Source organism: Squalius cephalus (assembly GCF_949319135.1).
Source record: "Squalius cephalus genome assembly, chromosome: 11".
Lineage (NCBI taxonomy): Eukaryota > Metazoa > Chordata > Actinopteri > Cypriniformes > Leuciscidae > Squalius > Squalius cephalus.
Genome location: NC_137132.1, coordinates 12,218,810 through 12,243,085, shown reverse-complemented (window position 1 = coordinate 12,243,085; position 24,276 = coordinate 12,218,810). Strand labels below are relative to the sequence as shown.

Here is a 24,276-nt window from a genome sequence, read left to right as displayed (position 1 = left end):
AGCACTTCATGCTTCCCTTATATACTTTGGACTGAACATTTCTGGTTGCTAGGGAATTTTCCTTGAGATGCCAATCATGCATGAGGAAACATTGGACCAAGAGCAGCAACAGAGTCTTAAAACTGATGCAAGAGCAACATCAGTCATCATAAAGGCATTGGAAAGCAACATTTACTTTACAACATTAAAACAATTTATTAAGGTGTTGTTTTCAGCTCTTGGCATGATGAACGTTGGTAGTACTTTCAGTACTTTTTAATATTCAACAGTTGTCACGCTTGATTTCAGAGACAAGCAGAAAAACCAAGAAAGAGTAAAGAGCTTTTTGGAAGTTTCTTCACACACACTTTCGGGATCAAAATACAGTTCATTTTAAAGTGAAAATCAGGTCTAGTCATATAATAGTGCTGTCAGTTCAAAAATGCTGATCTGTCATTTACTTACTTTCAAGTTGTTCCAACTTATATGATTTTCTTTACCCATAAAACAGAGGTAAATGTTTGAAAAACTTTTGCTGTTCTTTTCCATATAATGAAAGTGAATAAGATGTATAAATGTATCATAAATGTATCATAAAAGTCTGCACAAGTCTTCACAAGCGAATGCGAATGTCTTTTTATCATCATTAATTCTAGCATAATTTGTTCAGTTGTAAAAGTTTCTTACTATGTAAAATTAAACCAATCTTACTGATTCCACGAGAATGTTTTTCTTTTCAAAAGTGCATTAAGATGTTGAGTTAGGTAATGCCTCAGGTTACAAGGGTTTATGGTCTAAACTCAATACCTCAGTCAATGTTTGATTCAAGCCAATAATGCAATATGACCCTTCAATGCTGAGCTGTAAAGTTTGTCTTCACAAAAGTAAAGTTTGTGAAGAAGCATCAGCACTGGTTCTTTGTCTGTAAATGTTCATCAATATGCCACGGAAAATAAATGACACCGATTCTGCATTTTCCAAGGCTGATAATTGTTTTAATATTTAATTAAAACAGAACCAAGAGTATTTAGTTTCTAAAAATTGAGTCTAAATAAAATAGTAAAACAAAATGTTACATCAAAATACTGCATCAGAGCAGTATTTTCTACTTGATAATTGCCACAAGAGATTCGTCAGAGATTCTTGATCCTGTTTATCTGTTCATGTTACATCAGCTGCTCAACGGGCATTATCTCAATGTCACCAATCTACACAAAGAGAAAGAAAAAACTTCTGTTTAAAAAAACAATAAAAACTGCCATTAAATAAAGATTTTACCAAGGAAATTTCCCACTGCTGTTCAAATCGATTCTGTATCAGCATAAAGAACAGAGATTTCATTCTCAATCTTGTCACGTGAGGCTAATTTCATCACCAAAATATCCCATTCATCTCATAATCAGAAAATTGTGACTGCAAACATTAACAGCAAAATAGTGATAAATGATTCTTACTTGAACATGAGGAGGAGCACTTAGGACATACCCCACTGCATTGGTTATGTCAGCTGCTTGCAGGCACTGTGAATATGATATTTCAATATTTAAATAAATGATGACCTAAAACGTGTAGAAAGGAATGAAAATGTGTCTATACCTTTACACTTTTGTACGTAGCAACAGCTTTTTCTGGGGTTTCACTAAAGAGCCGGTAGGCAAATTCTGTCTCCACTAAACCAGGAGATATACACTGTTAAAGAAAGAGCAATCTTAGTGCCAATAAGTCTTAGAACTTTAGTTTTAAAGTTAGAAAAGTGTTCATCCTGTTCTTACTGTGGCACGTATGTGGGTTTTGGCCTCGCGTAACTCTTGCCGGAGACCTTCAGTGAGAGCAGTCACAGCATATTTGCTGGCAGTGTAGAAGTGTGCATCAGCGTTGTTGATAACCCGGTGTCCACAAATACTGAAACACATTTTAAGGTCCTGAATGCTTGGTACCTGGACATAAACATGAATATGCATAAAAAGGTGCAATGAAATTCTACTGTACCTGTTAATATTGATGATATGGCCATCATCAACTTTTCTTTCTTTCATGGACTGGTAAGCCTCACGGGTGCACACTGACAGGGCAATGACATTCACCTGAAAAATTGAAACATTTTGAGATGAGATGACTAACATCACGCTTTCTTTATATTGCCAGGTTAGGAATACCTGCTTATTTGTGTTCCTGCTGAGTTACTTACATCCATCATAGTCCTCCAGCCACTGGTTTTGCCTCTCAATAGAGGCTCTGGGAGAGCCAAACCAGCATTATTAATGCACACGTCAATGCCCTGATGTTGAACTTTGATCCAGGAGAACATGGATAACACTTCGTCCTCTACAGACAGATCACATTTATACGGGAACAGAGTGCCGCTGAATCCACTACTGACACATTCTGCAGCCAAATTCTGCGAAAGAAAAAGTTCTTTGAGATTCAAATTTCATGAAGGTTTTAAAGCTCAGAACCATTATTACTGCTGTTATATCATACAGTAGGCTATATTTGGCAGGAATCCAATATAGGCTACAATGCATTGTTGTTATTGAATAATCTTGGACATTTTTGCTTTGACAAGATTGGGCACTTTTTAAACATATTTTAAATTACATGACATAAATTAATAAAAGATCAGTTATCAAGGTATTTAATAAATAGTGAACAACACAGACTTTCTCTGTACAAACACTTTCTTGCCTGCTCATGTCGTGCGAGGTGCGTCTTCACTACCTTCAATTTCCACACGATGCCGTTTTTCGACATCAATCAGTATAGGCAATCTTTTTTTCTGCAGATAGATGTATAATTACCTCAATTTGCTTCACATTTCTGGCACATCCGACCACCTTCATGCCATGCTGCACAAGAGACTTTGCGATTGCAGCTCCGATTCCCACTGAAGCCCCAGTGACAAGAGCAACCCTGCCTTTCCAGCGATCCATGTTACAAGTTCACAAAACTCTTACAGAAGAGCTGCTGCCAGTTTGCAGTCAGATCATCACTGCAACCCCTTATGTAAACGAACACTCCCTGAGAATCTAGCCAATAGCAACACACTTCCGATTCTACTATAATTTCGCATTAAATAGGCTAATGCAAACGACCTCACGATATTTTACAATAGCAGCAATTTTGTCTAATTCGTTAGCAATTGTCACAACAAAAGAAAAAAATAATACTAGCAAATCAAGATCCATAAGGCTTTAATCAAAGTAATCAACATCATACACTGTTCAAACGTGCTGCTGATGCTGTCTTACAGTGAATTATATTGTAAGTGCACTCAGAAGGAAATATTCATGACAGCAAAATTCATTGTGCGGCAAACAACACCTCTGCATCCAAAACAAACTCACTTGCGTTTGAAATGAACATAAATGCGTCCCGACCCGTGCAGTGATTTGTATTTAATCTTTGCCCCGATTCCCTTCTGGGCAATAATTAAAGGGATAGTTCACTCAAAAATTAAAATTCTACTCTCCCTCGTCACAACTCAAAGATCTTTTTGATGAAATCTGAGAGATTTCTGTCCCCCGTTGACAGTTATATGCAACTTACACTTTGACGCTTAAAAAGTTCATAAAGAGATCATAAAACGAATCCATATGAATTGAGTATCAACATTTTCTGAAGAGACACGATCGCTTTAAATGATTGACAGATTGAATTTAGGCTTTTTTCCCCCCATTATCCCATATAAACATTCATCAATGCACACATTAGTTATGGTAAATGGAAGCTCAGACATGTTCGCTTGATGTTCATTCTCTTGGGTTACGCGGCATGTTTGTGCTTCAGAAAGAACCAATGAGGTTCATTCTCGTGTTACGTGTTTGAGCTTCCACAAGAACCAATGATGTTTCCTCTCACACTTCAAGCAAGTACAGTTGAGCTTGTTTATGTTCACTGATAAATGTTTATATGTGAATAAAAGCCTTAATTAAATCTGTTCATCATATAAAGTTATCTTGTCTCTTTAGGAAATTTTGACTAAACCGTTCAATTCATATAGCCTATGGATTAGTTTTACAATCTCTTTATGAACTTTTTGAAGTGTCAAAGTGTCAGTTGCGTAGCTGTCAATGGAGGGACAGAAAGCTCTCAGATTTCATCAAAAAGATCTTCATTTGTGTTCCAAAGATGAATGAAAGTCTTACAGGTTTGGAATGAGTGAGTACTTACTGACTGAATTTTCATTTTTGGGTGAACTATCCCTTTAAGAACACTTTAGAATAAAAACATTAATGAGCAGGTTCCAGTATAAGATAAAACCATGTTTATTTAAAAAAATAGACTTTTTTATCCTTGATATTGCATGCTTTCAGTTCGCTATTGAATACTGGCACTTTTTTATCTTTTTCTTTCTTTCCTTTTTTTACAAGAAAACCAGAAAGAGCTATTGGAAAAGCACATAAAGTAATTATCACATTGTGTCAAATCAAAATTGTACTCATTAACACCAGCATATTTTCTCAAAATCATTTCATTTACTACAATAAAAATGTAAAAATTTTCTGTGATCTTTGATTGTCTGTGAACGTTGACCCTGATATTGGCACTTGATCCTGTTTATCTTATGTCAACTGCTCCACTGGTCTCATCTGAATGTCACCAATCTACAAAGAGCAAAGGAAAAAAACTCTAAATTGCAATTAAATTATAAATCATCAAGTTTACACCGAAAAATATGTGGATATACTAAAATATAACAAAGTGTGATCTCATATGACTGAAAGACAGCAAACATTAACATGTTAATGCTGCAGCACAATAGTTTTCTCCAGTGATGGATGACACTTACTTGAACATGAGGAGGAGAACTTAGGACATACACCACTGTGTTTGCTATGTCATCTGCTTGCAGGCACTGCAAATATGATTTCCAAATTTTATAAAGGTAAACAATGACCTTTTATGCTCTGCAGACAAGAATCAGGATTTGTCTTATACCTTTATACTTTTATATGTAGCAGCAGCCTTTTCTGGGTTTTGACTAAAGAGCCGGTAGGTTAACTCCGTCTCCACTAAACCAGGAGATATAGACTGTCAAAGAAAGAGCAATCTTAGTGCCAGCACATTTATGAACATTGGACATGCAATACTCATTTTCATAAATAAAGTGTTCATCGAAAACATGTCTCGTTTATCCTGCTCTTACTGTGGCACGTATGTGGGTTTTGGCCTTGCGTAACTCTTGCCGGAGACCTTCAGTGAGAGCAGTCACAGCATATTTGCTGGCAGTGTAGAAGTGTAAATCAGCATTGTGGAGGACACGGTGTCCACACATACTAAAACATAGTAGGATACGGTATTTAGAGTCAGGATGCTTTGGTCCATGGCACAGGAATATAAATGCAGAAAATATGTCTAAAAATATCCATTAAAACATTATAGTACCCATTAATATTAATGATATGGCCATCATCAATATATCTTTCTTTCATGGAATGGTAAGCCTCTTGGGTGCACACTGACAGGGCAATGACATTCACCTGAAATTTTTGAAAAAATTGACTAAAATTACATACTCTAGCTGCATGTTGTCAGAATGGAAATACCTATATATTTATTCTGTGATTTACTTACATCCATCATAGTCCTCCAGCCACTGGTTTTGCCACTCAATAGAGGCTCTGGGAGAGCCAAACCAGCATTATTAATGCACACATCAATGCCCTGATGTTTAACTTTGATCCAGGAGAACATGGATAACACTTCGTCCTCTACAGACAGATCACATTTATACGGGAACAGAGTGCCGCTGAATCCACTACTGACACATTCTGCTGCCAAATTCTATAAATGGAAAAACACTACGAGATTTACATTTCACGAAGGGTCAAAGCTCAAAGCCATTGGCAGAGAAACAGCAAGCTATAGCAGAGCAAGCAAACAAATTGTGCATGAGGTTAATTATTATAGCTACCTACCAATTTTTAGAACTTTGTCCTTATGAACACATTGTTCCCTAGCATATGTCTTATACGAATTATAAAATTGTTGTTATGTAAAGCATTTCAAACATTAAGATGTTTTTAAATGATAACAGAAATGTCTTTGTTGGCTTCATTTTCTCAACCTGTATGACTTTTTATTGTGTCAAACATCAAGTGAGAAATTTAGAATAATGTTCATGCTGCTTTTTTCTCCATTAACTGACCAGGGTGCTGTCAAACTTTAAAAAAGTAAACAGAATGGTAATCACTAATGAATCAACAGACATTTTGTTCATCATACGCAAGCCTTTAATCCTCTGCTACAAATGCGTAATGTAAATTACCTCAATTTGCTTCACATTTCTGGCACATCCGACCACCTTCATGCCATGGTGCACAAGAGACTTTGCGATTGCAGCTCCGATTCCCACTGAAGCCCCAGTGACAAGAGCAACCCTGCCTTTCCAGCGATCCATGTTACAAGTTCACAAAAGTCTAACAGAAGAGCTGCTGCCAGTTTGCAGTGACCTTTACCTCATATGCATTCCCTGTTGTTATTGAATATGCAGTCTAATGATCTAGCCAATGCACGACCTACTGTGTCACACACACCTGATCACTCCTATGTTCCTCCGAGATTTTTGCGGTAGCATTTTTGTGAATTCAAACAATAGGGCTCGCTTTTTTTGCAAGAGCTCGCTATTGCGTCTTCCGCATTTTCCAGTGTAGCAGTAAAATTCAGTTCAGTAAGCGTGTATAACCGTTAGGATTGTTTCCGCAAATTCTGTGTCCCATTTTGTGCCTGTGTTCTGAGTCACTTACGTTTGGAAGCATCACGTTCCTGCAGTGCTATACAAAATTCGCCCTCAATGCAGTAAATTGCATCAATTCGTCTGAAAACTTCAGTGCTGACTGTAGGCTATATTCAGTTTTAATGCCACTGACAGCATTGGTTCACTGAATAACAACAAAAAACACTACACATAACCTTTCATTTTTATAAAAGCAGCTACAAATTCAGCAATTTTGAGCCTGTCCTCAGCCATGTTTGTAATAAAATGTATTCATTTATTTCTCCTTGACTTCATAAAATTAATGTTCTTCAACAGTTGGCACTTTTCTTTTCAAAGAAAAAAGCTATTTGATAGTTTCATCACAAACAATTTAAGAAGAAAATCATGATATAAATCCCTCCTTTTTATTAGTGCATCACTTAAAAATAGCAGCTCAGAAACTTTTGAAATAGTAGTTTTTCTCCAAAACACATTGGCCACAATAATTGGCACCCCTATAATTTTTGTATGAGTAAAATATCTCTGAAGTATATTAATATTTACCTTTTTTTTTAGCACACCAGGGTGACTAGAAAAACATGAAATTGTCCAGCTATGACTTCTTTTTCACATATGAAGAAACACAAAGGCCAAATTCCCTTAATCATCCTTCACAATGAGTAAAACCAAAGAATATAGTTCTGATGTGCAGCAAAAGATTGTTGAGCTTCACAAAATAGAAAGTGGCTGTAAGAAAATTGCTAAAGAATTGATAATCCACATTTGGACCATCAGGGCAATAATTAAGAAGTTCCAATCAACTAAAGATGTTACGAATCTGCCTGGAACAGGACAAGTCTATATTGTCTTAATGCACGTTGAGGAGGAAAGTTTGAGTGGCCAAAGACTCTCCAAGGATCACAGATGGAGAATTGCAGAGATTAGTTGAGTCTTGGGGTCAAAGCCTAAAAAAAAAATTAAACAGCACCTACATCACCACATGTTGTTTGGGAGGGTTTCAAGAAAAATCCTCCTCGCTCATCCAAAAACAAACTCCAGCATATTCAGTTGTCAGACACGACTGGAACTTCAAAACGGACCGGATTCTATTGTCAGATGGAACTTTAAAAAATAGCTTTTTGGCAGCAAATATACAGCTGGATCTTTAATGGTGTGGATCTATTTTTTTTTTCTTTTGCTGGAGGTCCTGGACTTCTTGTTCAGATACATGGAGTCTAGCAAATACCAACAGATAAAAAATCTAAACCTGATGGCCTCTTCTAGAAATCTTATAATGGGCCGTGGTTGGATCTTCCATCAGGACAACAATCCAAAACAAACTTCAAAATCAATACAAAAACGTGTCACTGAGCACAAATTGTATCTTCTGCCATGGCCGTCCATTTTCCCTGACCTGATGAGTGGGGTGAACTGAAGAGAAGATGCACCAACATGGAGCTGGGAATCTGAAGGATCTGGAGTGATTCTGTAAGGAGGAATGATCTCTGATCTCTTGTCAGACGATTTCCAAACTCATCAAGCATTATAGAAAAAAAGAAGAACACTCAGAGCTGTTATCTTGGCAAAAGGTATTTAATAAAAGGCAATAATTATCACCAGCGTGTTTTGGAGAAAAACATTTATTTCATAATGTAATCCCCCCCCCCCCCCCCCCCACTTTCAAATCTTTTACTTCAGTGAAAAGTTAGATTTTTTGCTAATTTTTTAATGAAAGATCAGATGGATAAACTATGCAGATTTATTTTTACAGCCATTTTTGTTCATATTTACCAGGGGTGCCAATAATTCGGACCACAACTGTATGTTCACTTGTGTTTGTTCATCAGTATAATGTAAAGCAAAGAATTACAGTGATTCTGCATTTTGCAAGACTGATAACTCTATATTTGATATCACTTTGCATAATTTCTCCAATACCAATTATAGTCTTTTTTTATATATATAACATATAGATTTTATAAGTAATTATAAAATGTAAACTTCATGATTTGACAGATCAGTGTTCTTGTTATTTGAATTTCAAAAGATCTGGAGTGCAGAAACAGTTTATAGGGACATTCTTGTAGTTTTCCCTACATTTAATCTTTGAAACTATATATTGAGCTTTTAAGATGATTGAGATGTCAGCGATGCCTGTTCCTGTTTATCTCTTCAAGTTAAGTCAGCTGTTCCACAGGCCTCATCTGAATGTCACCAATCTAGAGATGGGGAAGGAAAAAAAACAATTACATGAAATCTTCCAAGAAAATACACTGCTGAAAATGACCACAGCAGCTCAAGCTGATTGTATGAATATGAACAATCTCAGCAAACATTTACAGCACAAAAGTTTTCTCCAGTGATGGATGACACTTACTTGAACATGAGGAGGAGCACTTAGGACATACACCACTGCGTTTGCTATGTCATCTGCTTGCAGGCACTGTAAATATCATTTACATATTTAAAAGTGTAAACAATAATCTACAACATAAACAAAAATCAGGATTTGTCTACCTTTATAGATTTATAGGTAGCAGCAGCCTTTTCTGGGGTTTGACTAAGGAACCGGTAGGCAAATTCGGTCTCCACTAAACCAGGAGATATACACTGTTAAAGAAAGAGAGATCTTAGTGCTAACAAGTCTTAGAACTTTACACATGTAATAATCATATTACCTAAATAAAGTGTTCATCCTGCTCTTACTGTGGCACGTATGTGGGTTTTGGCCTCGCGGAACTCTTGCCGGAGACCTTCAGTGAGAGCAGTCACAGCATATTTGCTGGCAGTGTAGAAGTGTGCTTCAGCGTTGTTGATAACCCGGTGTCCACTCATGCTAAAACACAACAAGAGCTTTAAGGATATTGAATGGTTTTTTGCCTCGGCACAGGCAGGAATTTGAAGACTGGCAAAAAAAATATATTATAAAACATTCTACCTGTTTATATTAATGATATGGCCATCATTAATATTTCTTTCTTTCATGGACTGGTAAGCCTCACGGGTGCATACTGACAGAGCAATGACATTCACCTGAAAAATAGTTAAATTCTTTATTTCATGAGTTTAGTCTGAGGAGTTATTTAAAAAAAAAAAAAAAAAAAATCAGTAAGACATTTATGAGTAATAAATTCATGTTAGTTTGCAACAGTTTTATCAACATACATATAAAAACAGATGGTTTTAATAGCACTGTATTCAAACAACATTCAAATTACAATTGTAAAAGTAAATGCAAATTATATTTTGGTTCGTTTTTATAAACTGGCGCATACAACAAACTGAATGTGGATATGCATTTACCAAAAAAATAAATAAAAAAAATACGTAGGCCTAATATGCACGCCGTGATGTCAGAGAGCACGCAATGACGTAAATGAATCACTGACTCGGTCGAATCGGCTCACTGAAAGAACTGAAAAGAATCACTGACTCGCTTTGTCGTGTCAAGACGCTACACACGGCTGCAATATTCAGTTAGTCTACTTACATCCATCATAGTCCTCCAGCCACTGGTTTTGCCACTCAATAGAGGCTCTGGGAGAGCCAAACCAGCATTATTAATGCACACATCAATGCCCTGATGTTGAACTTTGATCCAGGAGAACATGGATAACACTTCGTCCTCTACAGACAGATCACATTTATACGGGAACAGAGTGCCGCTGAATCCACTACTGACACATTCTGCAGCCAAATTCTGCGAAAGAAAAAAGAACACGCGATTCTTCAAAGTGTAGTCCTACATTTAGGCTACTTCTCGCAAGTGTATGCAGTGAACCGCTCTGCTGTTTGCTCGTTAACGGTAGATTACCTGTATTTGCTCTAGATTTCTGGCACATCCGACCACCTTCATGCCATGCTGCACAAGAGACTTTGCGATTGCAGCTCCGATTCCCACTGAAGCCCCAGTGACAAGAGCAACCCTGCCTTTCCAGCGATCCATGTTACAAGTTGAATAGTGCTGGACAACTGACTGTGCGGTCACACTTCTTCAAATGTGAGTTTATAGTGATGGCCAGGGGGTTGCCAGGTCCAGCAAAGCTTTCCAGCCCAAGGTTGTTTTAAACCTCTAGACATAACTGCTGGATTTTTCCATCCAGGACCTCACAGTACACAGTACCCCCCCCCCAGTCTTTTTGATAGTCTAATATTTTGAACTGTAAAATCCCCAAGGTTCCCACTTCATTCTCTCCCTCTCATCTCATTTTATCGGTTGCCAGATATATTCAATGTCAAATCACCCAACTCTGCGTGTCAATGAATAATCTGTCTCCAGAGAATCTGACCAATGAAAACTCACTTTCCAGGTCCAATACAATCTAGGTAGGCTGTAAAATCTTCACAGGGTTAGTTATTCATTATATAGGCCTACATTGAAATAAACAATTACCAGTGAATAGACCATTTATTTGTTGGTTTATGCTTTTTGGCTTTTTGGCTTTTTTATTTATTTGAGTTTTTAATTGTTTTACAATTAGGACTACCAATTCAGAAAAGCAAGAATACAGTATTTACAATCATAAAAATCCCCCAAAACACTTCTTAAGTATTGTGAACTGTGTTTCTCTATGTCCTAATGTGCAGTGTAATGTCAAACAATGTCCTTTTGCACATACTTTCCACAAATATGATTCAAAATAGGACAATAAATATTTTACTTTCTTATAACAGACACAGCTAAATATTGTTTTTATACAACAGTTTTTTTTCAACAATATCAGTTCAATTATGACTTTTGTATAAATAATTTTCATACATTCGAGAAGGCCTCTGATGTGGGATGTGCTTTAGGTTCATTTTATGTTAGATAATAGTAGCTGAACATGGCCGAACAACAATAAAGTTTGATTTGTCTTGAATTAATAACAAATTATCCCCCAAAAAACTTGTTTCGAGCAATACCCCCAAAACATAGCCATAAATCAGACCGTGAGAACATAGAGTGATGTGAAAACAGAGCTGATCAATAAGGCAGTGCTAACACAAAAAACAAAACTCCTAGAATAATACACATCACGTCCATACCGCGGCTGAACGGGCCGGTATGTGTTTACCATGGCAGTCCCATCAGATAACACCAAGTTTGAAAATGCAGAAAGCTGCAAGACAAAGAAAAGGGTTATATGGTATCATATGGTATGGTACGACCAGGGTTGGGGAGTAACGGAATACATGTAACGGCGTTATGTAGGGGAGCGCGGGGCACAACCTAACGCGGGGCTAGTTGTAACCATAGACTGTAAAAAATAACACGCTTGTTTTAAATACTTCCGCACATGCTTGGATGACGAAACTTTGTGTATTTACTAGTTGCCATATCAACACTATATAGAAAAAAAAATTCCGCCATTTTTTTTTTTTTTTTTGAAGATATCCATAGACATATTAAACCATAGCAAAAGTAAATTTCTTAAGTTAATTTTTCATCTCTATTTTTTGTGTTTATTTAAAATAAGACAAATCTGATATTATTTTAATCTCTAAGATGTTATTTAACAGTTGAGATAGCTCTTTAATGCTTCGCTAACTAGCAGAAGACACTAGCCGGGTTTAAATCCCATTTGTGTAGGCGGGGGCATGTTGTAACACTTCATTACAATGTGCCCCTATTAGAAATATGCTATTATATTCTATACTTTTAATACTTTTATTAATTTTATTGAGAAAACGTGAGAAAAAGGTGAATAAAGACTGAGAGTCAATGTTCAGAAATTACTAATTATTTATTTGTTTTGAACTATGTTGTATAGCTGTGTTTTCCTGTGTTCGTAGTCAAAACTCAAAAATGAGTTTATATTTAATTATTAAAAATTGCCATTATTTTATATGAAAAAGTTTTTTAATTGTATTTTATTTAGAAAATATTTTAGTTTGTTTTGTATATTTTTTTTATTAGATCAGATAACATTTTAAGCTGTCATATGTTATGTTACAATGTACCCCACCTATGGGGCATGTTGTCACATTTCACTTCCATTCTTTCGGGGTATATCAAGAAATAAGTATATACTGTATTAATAAAACAAAAGCACATAATTGTACTAGACATGTGGGAAATTAATGTGGGAAAAAATAAATACTCTGAACCATAAGTAGATTTACACAAACTGAGAAAGTCAAAAAGCGTTACTTTGTGCCCCGCTCTCCCCTAATCAGGATACAAAAATCCAGTAACTGTAATCCGTTACAGTTACGTCAAAAAACGTAGTAATCAGATTATAGTTACATTTTGAAAAAAGGGGGAATACTTTCAGGATTACAATGGTTTCATTTAAAACTAAATAAATAAGTATTTTGGCATAATAACACTATATTAAGCGCTGCTTGATTATACAGTAGTTCCTGGTTCTGTTGCCAGTAATGACTCACGTGTGCCACCCGCTGGTGCATGCGCAAATAACAGCTTTCTACAATCTCCTCAGACGCAGATTGAATCACTGCTAGTAGAAACGATGCTGCCTGCGGGTAAAATCGCTTTTAATTCATGGAAATTCCGCTGCTATTTTGTAGAATTTAGGAGAGTAGCTTTTTTAGTACCCAAAATGTCCTTTCTTAATCTTTTCTCGCGTAACGGGATGTTCGCTGTCTAGGTAACGTAGGGGAACTCCCACTGCCAACGCCCCAAGTTCAGTCAGGCAAATTAAGAAAGATCGCGGCGGCTTTAGTCAACATGTGGGCCTATTTTAAAATAAACTAATATCTAGATTGTCTAAAAATTTATTGTTTAAAGTTTATTATGTTTTTATTTTTTAGTTAAAAATTAGTTAAAAATAAAACAAAATAATCTGTAATACCATACATTAGCCACTAGATGTCTGTATATCCCTTTACATAAATATATATTCAGGCCTGTGTGTATATTTTGCAAATATTGTACACTGGACCAAATTCTTAATGAATAAACATTTAAAAAAATTTTTTTTATAATATGTCTTCTTGCTTGACTTTATATGTGACCTTGAAGTAATCCAAAAGTAATCAGTTACATTACTTTCATATTATAGTACTTGGATTACGTTACTGAATACTTTTTTATGAAGTAATTTGTAACTGTAACGGAATACATTTTTTAAGTAACCCTCCCAAGCCTGGGTACGACTCATTCTGTGTTAAAATTTCACTTGTTTATCCACCTTATTTTTACATTTGTAAATTGAATGTGTCTGGTGTCCAGTGTCATCCGCTTTACTGTTAATTCTAGCTGTACAAAACAGCTCGGTATGCTGCTTGATATTGCCAACTGACTGTTTATGGCACTATGTTATTCTTCTAGTTATAAAAAGATTACTTTTATCTTGTTGCAGGCGAATGAATTGGAAGTCTCGAAGATTCACAGAGCTTACGTCGCAAAATAAGGTGGATACATATAATAAACTACCTGTTCTTTGCTGAGTGGTATCGCTTTCTCAAATATTGTCCAGACCACAGCTTCAGAGCAGGCTGGTGTGGTGAGAGACCCCTGGTAGCGATAGTACTTCTTCAATTCATCATGGGGGAGAATAAGCATGTCCAATGATACATTTCCAAGTGTTACATTGGTGCCTAAAAAAGATGTGGTCACACTTTAGATAGGGTCCAATTCTCACTATTAACTATAACTATTAAAAACGACTTTTGCCTCGATAAACTCCTAATTAGGCTACTGCTTATTAATAGTTAGTGAGGTAGTTGTTAAGTTTAGGTATTGGGTAGGATTAAGGAATGTAAAATATGGTCATGCAGATTAATATGTGCTTTATAAGTACTAATAAACATCCAATATTCTAATATGCATGCTAATAAGCAAATAGTTAATAGTGAGAATTGGACCCTAAACTAAAGTGTTACCAAAGATATATATTTATAAACTGTCATGAAGTTCCTCTTCTTCTCTCTAAATATAGCAGGATGCTGAACAATAATACATTATACATGTCTCCCGTATTAGAGAATAGATAGTGTCCTGTCCTTGAGTGACATATAGGACCTCATCAAGAAGCGATAAACAACATATTTATTAAACTTCGAAGGGTGTTCGAAACTTCTTACCAGGGTGTGTAATATTTTTCAGAGAATTTATGATTGCTTCATATTTTTTATTGGCATTGTCTGATTCCTGCAGATAAGATAGACACAATAAAACACTTTTATTAGCTGTAAATAACAAACATTTATGATCACATCAGTCTCACTTTATATTAGGTATCTTATACAGTTCATAAAAAAGAAGAAGATTGATACAATGTATACTTATTCTGTCCATGTTCTTTTGCACAACACTTTTGTTGCTATTGAGATATGGATAAGGTTAGGGATAGGTTTAAGGGTGAGTTAAGGGTCAGGAAAGCGTCAACAGTGTAATTTTAGATGTAATTGCAGAAGTCCAATGTATGTACACAATAAGTGTATTGTATCAATGCTTAATTTAAATGTCAGTACACACTTAATTTAAAGTGGGGCCAATGCATCTGTGGTTCTCTTACGAGAGGTTCTCTCGTATTGCGTAGTTGCTACGCTACGGGAAAGCCTTTCTTTCTCGAGATACTGAAGCCAAAAATTATCCTTAATTTTTATAATCTTGTCAACGCAGTGCGGCAGCCTGCAGACCTAGGGCGAGCTACTAGCGTGCCCATTGGCTGCCCTGCGGCAACTGCAGCAGCCTACCGCTGAGCCCTTGGCGTGACGTCACGACCAATGAGCGCGCTTGGCGCGCTTACTGCGTCACAGCCCGCGAAAAGGGGGGTGTGGCTTAGCGTATATAAACAGGGCTCGGAGGCTGCTTCTCTGATTTCTGTCTTTTCAGCGAAGCTCTTCGCATCGCTGCTCTCTGAGGAAGCCGCCGTTGAATCAAGCGACCAGCACGCCGAGGATCTCAGCCTGAGGACGCCGGCCGCCTTCGCCGCCTTCAGCCTTCCCTGCCTGCTTCGCTATCCGGCGAATATATCCTTTACTGCTCTGTGTTGTATGTGTGTGTGTGTTCGCCCCGCGACACACTTTGCATCTAAAAGAGCGCGAGGCGTTGTTGCAAATGCCTCGCTCATCCTGTGGCTCGTGCAGAGCCTCGCTCAGCGACGGAGACCGCCACGTGGTCTGCGCTCTCTGCCTGGGCCTCGACCACGCAGCCCGCGCCCTCTCCACGGGCGGCTGCGAACAGTGTGAGGACTTGCCGATGTCGACCCTGCGGGCTCGACTCGCCATGTTTGATGATCCTCCACCTTCCCCGGCTGCCTCTTCAGGGCCGCGAAAGAAGAAACGCCGCTCTCAAAGGCCTCCCGAGCCGGTGGTTATAGCTGAGCGCTCGCCGGAGCCCCTCCCGCGAGCCTCGCTCTCTCCTTCTCCCCCGCCCTTCACCGACGCGCAGCGGCCGGCCACTGCCTGCACTGCCGTCGCCTTTGGGGATGAAGCAGATGACGCCGCTGACAGCTGCTCTCTGCTTGCTTCGGACAGCGAGGAATGGTCGGGCTCTCACCGCTCCGCCTCCTCGACTCCAGAGTCTGGCAGGTCCCGCTCCAGTGTTGACGCGGAGCTTATCCGCCTCCTCACCAAAGCGGTCGACCGACTGGGATTGGACTGGTCCCCACCCAAGGAGCCCGCGCCGAACCGACTCGACGGGTGTTTTCTGCCTAGCCGCCGCCAAGCGCCAGCCTCTAGGTCAGCACCCTTCCTGCCCGAGCTCCATGCGGAGCTATCGAAGTCGTGGAACGCGCCCTTCTCCGCTAGACTCCGCTCATCTGTCTCCTCGGCCCTCTCCCAGGTGGACGGGGCCGCCGAGAAAGGATATACCGGCATCCCTTCCGTTGAGGAAGCGGTGGCAACGCACCTTTGCCCGCCGTCTGCTAGATGGCGCTCAAAGTCTGCCCTGCCGTCCAAAGCCTGCAGGACCACATCAGCTCTCGCCGGCCGCGCATTCGCCGCCTCCGGCCAAGCTGCTTCCGCCCTGCACTCGATGGCTGTTCTCCAGATCCTGCAAGCCGACCTCCTCCGTGAATTGGACGAGAAGGGCTCGGATCACACAGCCTTAACAGATCTGCGCAGCGCGACGGACCTTTCGCTCCGCGCTACCAAAACCGCTGCACAAGCCATCGGCAGATCCATGGCCGCGCTCACCGTCATCGACAGACACTTATGGTTGACGCTGGCGGATATGAGTGAGTCAGAACGCGCTGTTTTCCTCAACGCCCCGCTCTCGCCCACTGGCCTCTTCGGCCCTGCGGTCAGCGGGATTGTGGACCGCTTCTCTGAAGTACAGAAGGCGTCGCAGGCTATGAATCTCTTCCTGCCCCGCCGCTCGAGCCCAGCCGCAGGCCGCTCTCAAGCTCAGCCTCCTGCGCGCAGCTCCACACAGCGCTCGTCTCGGCCACCAACTGCTTCGCAGCGACGCCAGGGCGGCCGCCCTAGGTCGCGCTCAACCAGCCGTCACAGACCGCCGCCCCCCCGGGGTCCGCGTCCCAAGATAACGCTGAAGTCTGAGCCCGCGAAGTCCTCCTAGCACCCGCAGGGAGGAAAAGATGGCTGAGTCCCGCTGCGGCCGGACCGCCATCAAAACGCCCAGCTCTGTCAGTCCCCTCAGTACAGGCTACTGCAGCAGCTTACACCGCAGCCAACGAGCCAGTAATACCACTCGCTCGCCTGCACACAAACGCCGTTTTTACGGCGGCCCAAATAAATCTCAGAAAGAGTGTAAATTCGGGTTTTCCGGCTCCGGCCGAAGGTGTTGTAAGTGCAGAAAATGTGCCCACTCCCACGTGCTCACTGCTTCACACAAACACGGTCCCCATGGTAACGCGCTCAGAGCGCTCTCTCATAAAGCGGTCACACACCGCTCGAGTACTAAGTGTAGTAAATGTGCCCACAACTCTGTGCTCACATCTACCCGTAACTCGCTCTGTCACTCGGTTACCCCGGGCAACAACGGCTCAGGCCGAGAGTATTATAAGTGTAGAAAATGTGCCCACTCCCATGTGCTCACTGCTTCACACAAACAGGGTCCCCATGGTAACGCGCACAGAGCGCTCTCTCATGAAGCGGACGCAAGCCGCTCGAGTATTAAGTGTAGAAAATGTGCCCACAGCCTTGTGCTCACACCTACCCGCTGTTCGCTCTGCCAGTCAGTTACCTTGGGTCACAGACCCTCTAAAGCTCCCAAACACTGGCCATGTCATAAGTGTAAACTCTGCGCCCGCTCACGAGCACGCGCACTCACTTTTAGACATTATAATCCCCACGCCACTCTCGCGCCTGGGATGTTTGACAGCAAATCACGCTCCATCCGATGGGACCGAGCTACTGAATGCTGTTCAGTCGGCCAATACTGTTTACCAGCCCCCGTGTTCGAGCACCAGCGGCGCGCACGCCGCTCCATCCTCTCTGATACAGGTTCCCCATCCCGCGCAGCGCGGCGATCTGAACCCAGAGACCATTCGACCCCTAGCTATGCATGCGAAAGCATGGGAAGCGATTCAGGGCGCGTCAGAATGGGTGCTGAATACTATAAAACACGGCTATTCGCTTCAATTCGCTCGTCGCCCTCCGCGCTTTACAGCACAGACGGAGACGAGAGTGAGTTCAGAAGCTGCGCACCTGCTTCAAGCAGAAATAGCGAAGCTGCTGCGCAAAGGGGCTATAGAACAGGTTCATCCTTCTCTGAGCGAGTCGGGCTTTTACAGCCGCTACTTCCTCGTACCCAAGAAGGACGGAGCGTTAAGACCTATTTTAGATCTGAGACATCTGAACAAAGCCCTCATGAGACGGCCGTTCAAAATGATCACAACCAGAAAAATCCTCGCGCAGATTCGCCCAGGAGACTGGTTTATCTCTCTCGATCTAAAAGACGCATACTTTCAGATCCAGATAACTCCCCGTCACAGGCCATTCTTGAGATTCGCCTTCAACGGTCGAGTATATCAGTACACAGTCCTGCCCTTCGGCCTGTCTTTGGCACCCCGTACATTTACGAAATGCATGGACACGGCCCTCGCTCCCCTGAGAAAACAGGGAATGCGAATACTGAATTATCTGGACGATTGGCTTATTCTAGCGCAGTCAGAGACGGAACTTGTGTCTCACAGAACAGCGCTTCTCAGCCATTTGGAGGAGCTGGGTCTCTCGGTCAACTGGACCAAGAGCTCGCTATCGCCCCGTCAGTCAATTTCCTTTCTTGGAATAGAACTGGACTCGGTGGCTATGACGGCCAGACTGTCGGAGCAGCGCGCGCGCCGCATCCGCCTCCTCGCCGCATCCCTCCAAATAGGCAGCCGGGTTCCGCTGAGGACATTCCAGCGTATCTTGGGGCATATGGCCTCAGCTGCAGCAGCGCTCCAGCTGGGCTTACTGCGCATGCGCCCGCTTCAACGCTGGCTGAAAGCGCGCGTGCCCCACCGAGCCTGGGCGGCCGGCGGCTTGCGAGTCAGAGTGAATCAGGGCTGCATTTCAGCCCTGCAGCCCTGGCTGGCAGCCGAATGGTATCTCACGGGAGTGACTATGGGAGTGATTTCACACCGGAAAGTTGTCTCGACAGACGCTTCCAACCTAGGTTGGGGAGCGCTCTTCGAAGGCAGACCGGTCTATGGCCGCTGGTCAGACCAGGAGAATCTCCTACACATAAACTGTCTAGAGATGCTCGCGGTCGAGAAAGCGCTCAAACACTTCCTCCCATTCCTCCACGGTCACCATGTTCTAGTCCGCACGGACAATACATCGGTAGTGGCCTATGTGAATCGCCAGGGCGGTGTCAGATCAAAGACGCTCTGCACCCTGGCGGAACGCCTCCTCGTGTGGGCTCAGCACTCTCTGCGCTCGCTGAGAGCCGCGCATGTGCCTGGCCACCTGAACGAGGGTCCCGACAGACTGTCCAGGGACAACGTTCCCCCTGGGGAGTGGTCTCTACACCCCCAAACAGTCCAGTTACTGTGGCGCCGTTTCGGCAAAGCGAAAGTCGACCTTTTTGCGTCAAAAGACAACGCTCATTGCCCAGAGTTCTTCTCGAAGAACGAGGACGCGCTGGCCCAGACCTGGCCCAGCGGCCCGTTGTACGCTTTTCCCCCGGTCTCTCTGCTGCCTCAGGTCATCGAGAGAATCAGGGAAGCGCGCCACTCAGTGCTCCTCATAGCCCCATGCTGGGAGAACCAAGCTTGGTTCCCGGATCTAATACAGCTGGCAGACTCAGCCCCCTGGCCGATACCGGTGAAGAGAGACCTTCTCTCTCAAGCCCGCGGCTCGATATGGCATCCCCATCCAGAGCGCTGGTCTCTGCATGCGTGGAGCCTCAACGATTACAGGCTGATCTGCCAGACGGGGTCATGAACACGATCATACAATCTAGAGCCCCCTCTACGAGGCGGCTCTACATGTCGAAATGGTCAGTGTTTAACAGATGGTGCACTGCTAAGGGGCTCAATCCACAGACATGTGGGGTATCGCGAATTCTGTGTTTCCTTCAAGAGCTACTGGACGCGGGCAGGTCCCCCTCCACGCTCAAAGTCTATGTTGCGGCCATTTCAGCGCTCTCTGTTTCAGAGCGGGGCCGCGCATTAGGAAGGAACGAGTTCGTCATCCGCTTCCTTAGGGGAGCCAGGAGGATGAACCCCCCGCGACCCCCCGCGGTTCCTATGTGGGATCTTTCTCTGGTCTTGGAGGCCCTGAGAGCGCATCCCTTCGAACCCTTGGAAACTGTGGATATGAAATACCTCACGCTCAAAACCGTTTTTCTGATAGCACTGTCTTCAGTCAAACGAGTGGGAGACCTTCACGCGTTATCTATTAACGCCGCGTGCCTCGAGTTCGGACCTAATGACTCCAAAGTCATTCTCAGACCGAGGCATGGGTACGTTCCCAAAATTTTGGGCACTCCCTTCAGAGCACAGGTCATTTCCCTCTCAGCCCTGCCAACGCATGGCAGCGAGGCCGATGGTAATCTCCTCTGCCCGGTCAGGGCGTTGAGGAACTACATTTCACGGTCCGCCGCTTTCAGGCGCTCGGATCAGCTCTTTGTTTCGTTTGGTGGGCGCACCAAGGGTCTCGCCGCCTCGAAACACAGCCTGTCCAGATGGATAGTGGACGCTATTGCTGTGGCTTATGCGTCTAAAGACCTGCAGTGCCCATTGGGCATTCGAGCTCACTCCACCAGAGGCATGGCCTCGTCGTGGGCGTGGTCCAGCGGGATTCCCATTCATGACATTTGTGCAGCGGCAGGCTGGGCCTCCCCCTCTACATTTGTTAGGTTTTACAACCTGGATGTTCCCGCCTTGCAGGCGAAAGTGTTATCAGTCTAAGTCTCGCGTATGCCGGCCCACTATCTGTGCGCGGGCTACGGTGTGTGATTTAGCTCTACTGGTTGAGCTGCACTATGCAGGGAATTGTCAGTTCGGACCGGCCGTGCCGCTCCAAACCCCCTAGTGTGTGCTTATGTACGGCGCTAGCCCTCTTTAGGCCGCCCGGCTCTCCGCTATCACGTTCCCCGGGCTCTCCCTGGGACTCATTCAGTGGATGCTGGGCGCGCACGGCGTTGACAAGGGCGTTCCCGTAGCGTAGCAACTACGCAATACGAGAGAACCTCTCGTAAGAGAACGTTTCGGTTACTCACGTAACCTCTGTTCTCTCTAGAAGAGGGAACGAGTATTGCGTAGCCCGCCGTGCTCGCGCCACGAGCTCATTTCGCTTCATGCGACAGAAACCAGAGAAGCAGCCTCCGAGCCCTGTTTATATACGCTAAGCCACACCCCCCTTTTCGCGGGCTGTGACGCAGTAAGCGCGCCAAGCGCGCTCATTGGTCGTGACGTCACGCCAAGGGCTCAGCGGTAGGCTGCTGCAGTTGCCGCAGGGCAGCCAATGGGCACGCTAGTAGCTCGCCCTAGGTCTGCAGGCTGCCGCACTGCGTTGACAAGATTATAAAAATTAAGGATAATTTTTGGCTTCAGTATCTCGAGAAAGAAAGGCTTTCCCGTAGCGTAGCAACTACGCAATACTCGTTCCCTCTTCTAGAGAGAACAGAGGTTACGTGAGTAACCGAAACGTTTTACCTCGTAAAAAAATCCAAGAACAGCCACTCCAGAAGGGTCGCCAATGGCTTGTTCCACAGAGGTGTAATTTTCTCTAATATGTACAATGTGCAGCTGTTAAAAATACATAATGCATGATTATAGTTCCTTGTCGATTTACAAATAGGTGTAAGAATAAAACCTGTCTCAAAAGCGTTATACCTCCATAGGGTATTTCTCTCCATCTATCGTATGCTCTGATCCAGGTCCACCGTTCGTGCCCCAGTGCAGGTGAAGCTGCTGAGCTATGTAAGTGGATCCTAAATTGGCCCCATTAATTGTTGCTCTATTCGGCAGATTCACTTGCACTAAAGATGGAAAAAATATATGACAAAAAGTGTTTCTAAAGTGAAATAATGTGTGTAAAGGCTATTCACTAAAAAGAATAAGTTCACCCTAAAATGAAAATTCTGTCATCATTTACTCACCCTCAAGTTGTTCCAAACCTGTATGAGTTTCTTTCTTCTGTTGAACACAATTTTAAAGAATGTCGGAAACCAAACAGTTGATGGTAGCCATTGACTGCCATGGTATGAAAAAAGAAAAGAAAAAAAATACTATGGAAGAAAATGGGGCTCATCAACTGTTTGATTACAGACAATCTTCAAAATAACTTCTTCTGTATTCAGCAGAACAAGGAATCTCATACAGGTTTGGAATAAGGGCGACAGAATTGTCATTTTTGGGTGAACTATCCCTTTAAGTAAACTTACCTGTGTGTCCATTGTTTATAATGACACCACTGATAATCTCTTGATAGCCTGTAAACTGCACTGGGGTCAGATGTCTGTCTGCAGAAATATTCTTTGTTAAAATGTTAATGGGTGACTGTTTTCCATTTCCACAGTTTGCGGCAACGGTTGCCCATTCATCCGGTCCTATATATATATAAAAAAAGATCATAAATCATATATTACCATTCAAAAGTTTGGATTTCTTAAAAATGTTTTTGAAAGAAGTCTCCAATGCTGCACTTATTTGATCAAAGATACAGTAAAAAACAAACAAACAAACAGATTCTGATTATTTTTTCTTTATAATTTAATAAATGACATTGAACAAGGCTCAGTTCTCACCTGCACATGAGTTGTTGCACGTTACTTGGTGCTGATAACACCACTCTGAAAGAAAATAAAGTTCAGTCATTCTAAACGAATTTATATGTATTGTAATGTATTAATAATGGAATACAATCACATGTAATTATGATTATGCACATATGAATACAGACCAATGTCATTCAGTTAATACATTTGTATTCTATTTAGTCTAATGTGCATCAACAACTCTTGTTGCCAGAAATCTTGATACACCATTATAGATAATATTGGTGCATATTTTTTTAACTCAGACAAAGTTCATTTGGCCTGCGCTGTATAGACAGGCCTTCCAACACATTCAGTACAAATGTTCAGTAAAAATCCAAAATGATGGATTGATGAACTCAAATCTCCCTAAATTCAGCAGTAGCTAAATCTGTTTGTATAAATGATATGACATACAAAAATCATTTTTAACCCACCTGCACTTGAAGCAAACCTGCATAAAATAGAAAGAATGGAAAGATAGAGCACGTTCATCCTTAATATTTGAATAAAAAAATAATAAAAAAATCCCCCATAAAGATCAATCCTGCTAAAGAAGAGAGAATGTATTTTATGATGGGATTCATCAGTGGGACATTTTATAATCAGCGCTATCTCAGTGTCCCCTCCTTTTACGTTTTACAGCACGAAGCCTGGTGACCATAAAACTCATTTGTATTAAAATGTATCATATAGTTTCCTGTTAATAATTGGTAATTCAGTGTAGCTAATCGGATAAAGATGTTCTCCACCAATAACAAACTTTCACTTGTTTTCAGCCACTACATACATACTAGAAAAACACTTGTCCATTATTATCAGTTATCACTGATTAATGGATAATGTTGTTGCACACTTTTGGAGCAGTAAGTAAACACGACAACAGTAAAATGAAATGAATAAAAAACATAAGAAGAATGTTACATTTATTAACTGTTGTAAGTACGCTCTCAGAAAAAAGGCACAAATGCTGTCCCTGGTGCGGCTTTTAAAAGGTACACCATTGTACTTAAAAAGTGCATATTATACCTTAAAGTTACTATGTGAACCTTTTTACAGAGTGACCATTTTATTCTGAGAGTGTATTAATGAGAGTTTTGATGGATGGACATATAGCATAATGTAACAGAAGGTTGTTTTGAATAGAACATAACCCAGTCTCTGATATTTACATAGTTACGCCATCTAGTGGTGATTATAAAATAGACACTCTGCGGTCATTCAACTTTTTGCCGGACTCGCAACTCAAACTTAAAAAATACAAGAAAGTAATAGTGATGTAAAAGTTGGTAACACTTTATTTTACAGTGTCCTTGTTACACATGTTACATGTAGTTACTGTAGTAATAACTGTAATTATGCATAATTACAGGCCACTAACCCTAAACCAACCCCTATTCCTATAGTAGTTACTTACATGCACAATTACACTGTAACACAGAAACCTTAAAAATAAAGTGTAACCAAAAAGTAATTTTTAATGAATTTTATGACAATT

At 41.7% G+C, this 24,276-nt stretch overlaps 4 protein-coding genes across 4 annotated transcripts; all 4 read right to left on the bottom strand.

Moving 5' to 3' along the window:
• Nucleotides 1-685: 685 nt before the first annotated feature.
• On the bottom strand, nt 686-3,212 carry LOC307166836 (dehydrogenase/reductase SDR family member 11-like). Its single transcript, XM_079885534.1, has 7 exons — nt 2,778-3,212; nt 2,168-2,377; nt 1,969-2,063; nt 1,752-1,881; nt 1,576-1,668; nt 1,434-1,499; nt 686-1,187 (listed from the first exon to the last, which is right to left on the bottom strand). Exons 1-7 carry the CDS (start codon nt 2,907-2,909, stop codon nt 1,146-1,148), a joined length of 768 nt encoding a protein of 255 aa, XP_079741660.1. The 5' UTR covers nt 2,910-3,212; the 3' UTR covers nt 686-1,145.
• A 165-nt stretch (nt 3,213-3,377) lies between these two features.
• On the bottom strand, nt 3,378-6,845 carry LOC307166837 (dehydrogenase/reductase SDR family member 11-like). Its single transcript, XM_079885535.1, has 7 exons — nt 6,248-6,845; nt 5,554-5,763; nt 5,365-5,459; nt 5,126-5,255; nt 4,918-5,010; nt 4,769-4,834; nt 3,378-4,583 (listed from the first exon to the last, which is right to left on the bottom strand). The coding sequence occupies exons 1-7, from the start codon at nt 6,377-6,379 to the stop codon at nt 4,542-4,544; spliced, it is 768 nt and encodes a 255-aa protein (XP_079741661.1). The 5' UTR covers nt 6,380-6,845; the 3' UTR covers nt 3,378-4,541.
• A 1,407-nt stretch (nt 6,846-8,252) lies between these two features.
• dhrs11b.1 (dehydrogenase/reductase 11b, tandem duplicate 1) lies at nt 8,253-10,689 on the bottom strand. The gene is made up of 7 exons (XM_079885454.1): nt 10,491-10,689; nt 10,167-10,376; nt 9,615-9,709; nt 9,383-9,512; nt 9,194-9,286; nt 9,054-9,119; nt 8,253-8,895 (listed from the first exon to the last, which is right to left on the bottom strand). Exons 1-7 carry the CDS (start codon nt 10,620-10,622, stop codon nt 8,854-8,856), a joined length of 768 nt encoding a protein of 255 aa, XP_079741580.1. The 5' UTR covers nt 10,623-10,689; the 3' UTR covers nt 8,253-8,853.
• Nucleotides 10,690-11,132: 443 nt separating this feature from the next.
• On the bottom strand, nt 11,133-23,319 carry ca4b (carbonic anhydrase IV b). Its single transcript, XM_079885451.1, has 8 exons — nt 23,216-23,319; nt 22,770-22,814; nt 22,407-22,571; nt 21,856-22,001; nt 21,676-21,768; nt 14,708-14,774; nt 14,058-14,221; nt 11,133-11,778 (listed from the first exon to the last, which is right to left on the bottom strand). Exons 1-8 carry the CDS (start codon nt 23,271-23,273, stop codon nt 11,602-11,604), a joined length of 915 nt encoding a protein of 304 aa, XP_079741577.1. The 5' UTR covers nt 23,274-23,319; the 3' UTR covers nt 11,133-11,601.
• Between the last annotated feature and the right edge of the window lie 957 nt (nt 23,320-24,276).

Coding starts and splice junctions, on each gene's coding strand:
- ca4b (XM_079885451.1), bottom strand. CDS start 23,273: ATGAACGTGCTCTATCTTTCCATTCTTTCTATTTTATGCAGGTTTGCT. Junction 21,769..21,855: donor GAGAGAAATACCCTATGGAG/GTATAACGCTTT, acceptor TATTTTTAACAG/CTGCACATTGTACATATTAG. Junction 14,775..21,675: donor TTCTTGGATTTTTTTACGAG/GTAAAACGTTTC, acceptor TCTTATCTGCAG/GAATCAGACAATGCCAATAA.
- LOC307166837 (XM_079885535.1), bottom strand. CDS start 6,379: ATGGATCGCTGGAAAGGCAGGGTTGCTCTTGTCACTGGGGCTTCAGTG. Junction 5,256..5,364: donor CATATCATTAATATTAATGG/GTACTATAATGT, acceptor ACTATGTTTTAG/TATGTGTGGACACCGTGTCC. Junction 4,584..4,768: donor GTTCTCCTCCTCATGTTCAA/GTAAGTGTCATC, acceptor TGCTCTTTGTAG/ATTGGTGACATTCAGATGAG.
- dhrs11b.1 (XM_079885454.1), bottom strand. CDS start 10,622: ATGGATCGCTGGAAAGGCAGGGTTGCTCTTGTCACTGGGGCTTCAGTG. Junction 10,377..10,490: donor GAAATCTAGAGCAAATACAG/GTAATCTACCGT, acceptor TTTCTTTCGCAG/AATTTGGCTGCAGAATGTGT. Junction 9,120..9,193: donor CTACCTATAAATCTATAAAG/GTAGACAAATCC, acceptor TGATATTTACAG/TGCCTGCAAGCAGATGACAT.
- LOC307166836 (XM_079885534.1), bottom strand. CDS start 2,909: ATGGATCGCTGGAAAGGCAGGGTTGCTCTTGTCACTGGGGCTTCAGTG. Junction 2,378..2,777: donor GAAATGTGAAGCAAATTGAG/GTAATTATACAT, acceptor TTTCTTTCGCAG/AATTTGGCTGCAGAATGTGT. Junction 1,882..1,968: donor CATATCATCAATATTAACAG/GTACAGTAGAAT, acceptor AATGTGTTTCAG/TATTTGTGGACACCGGGTTA.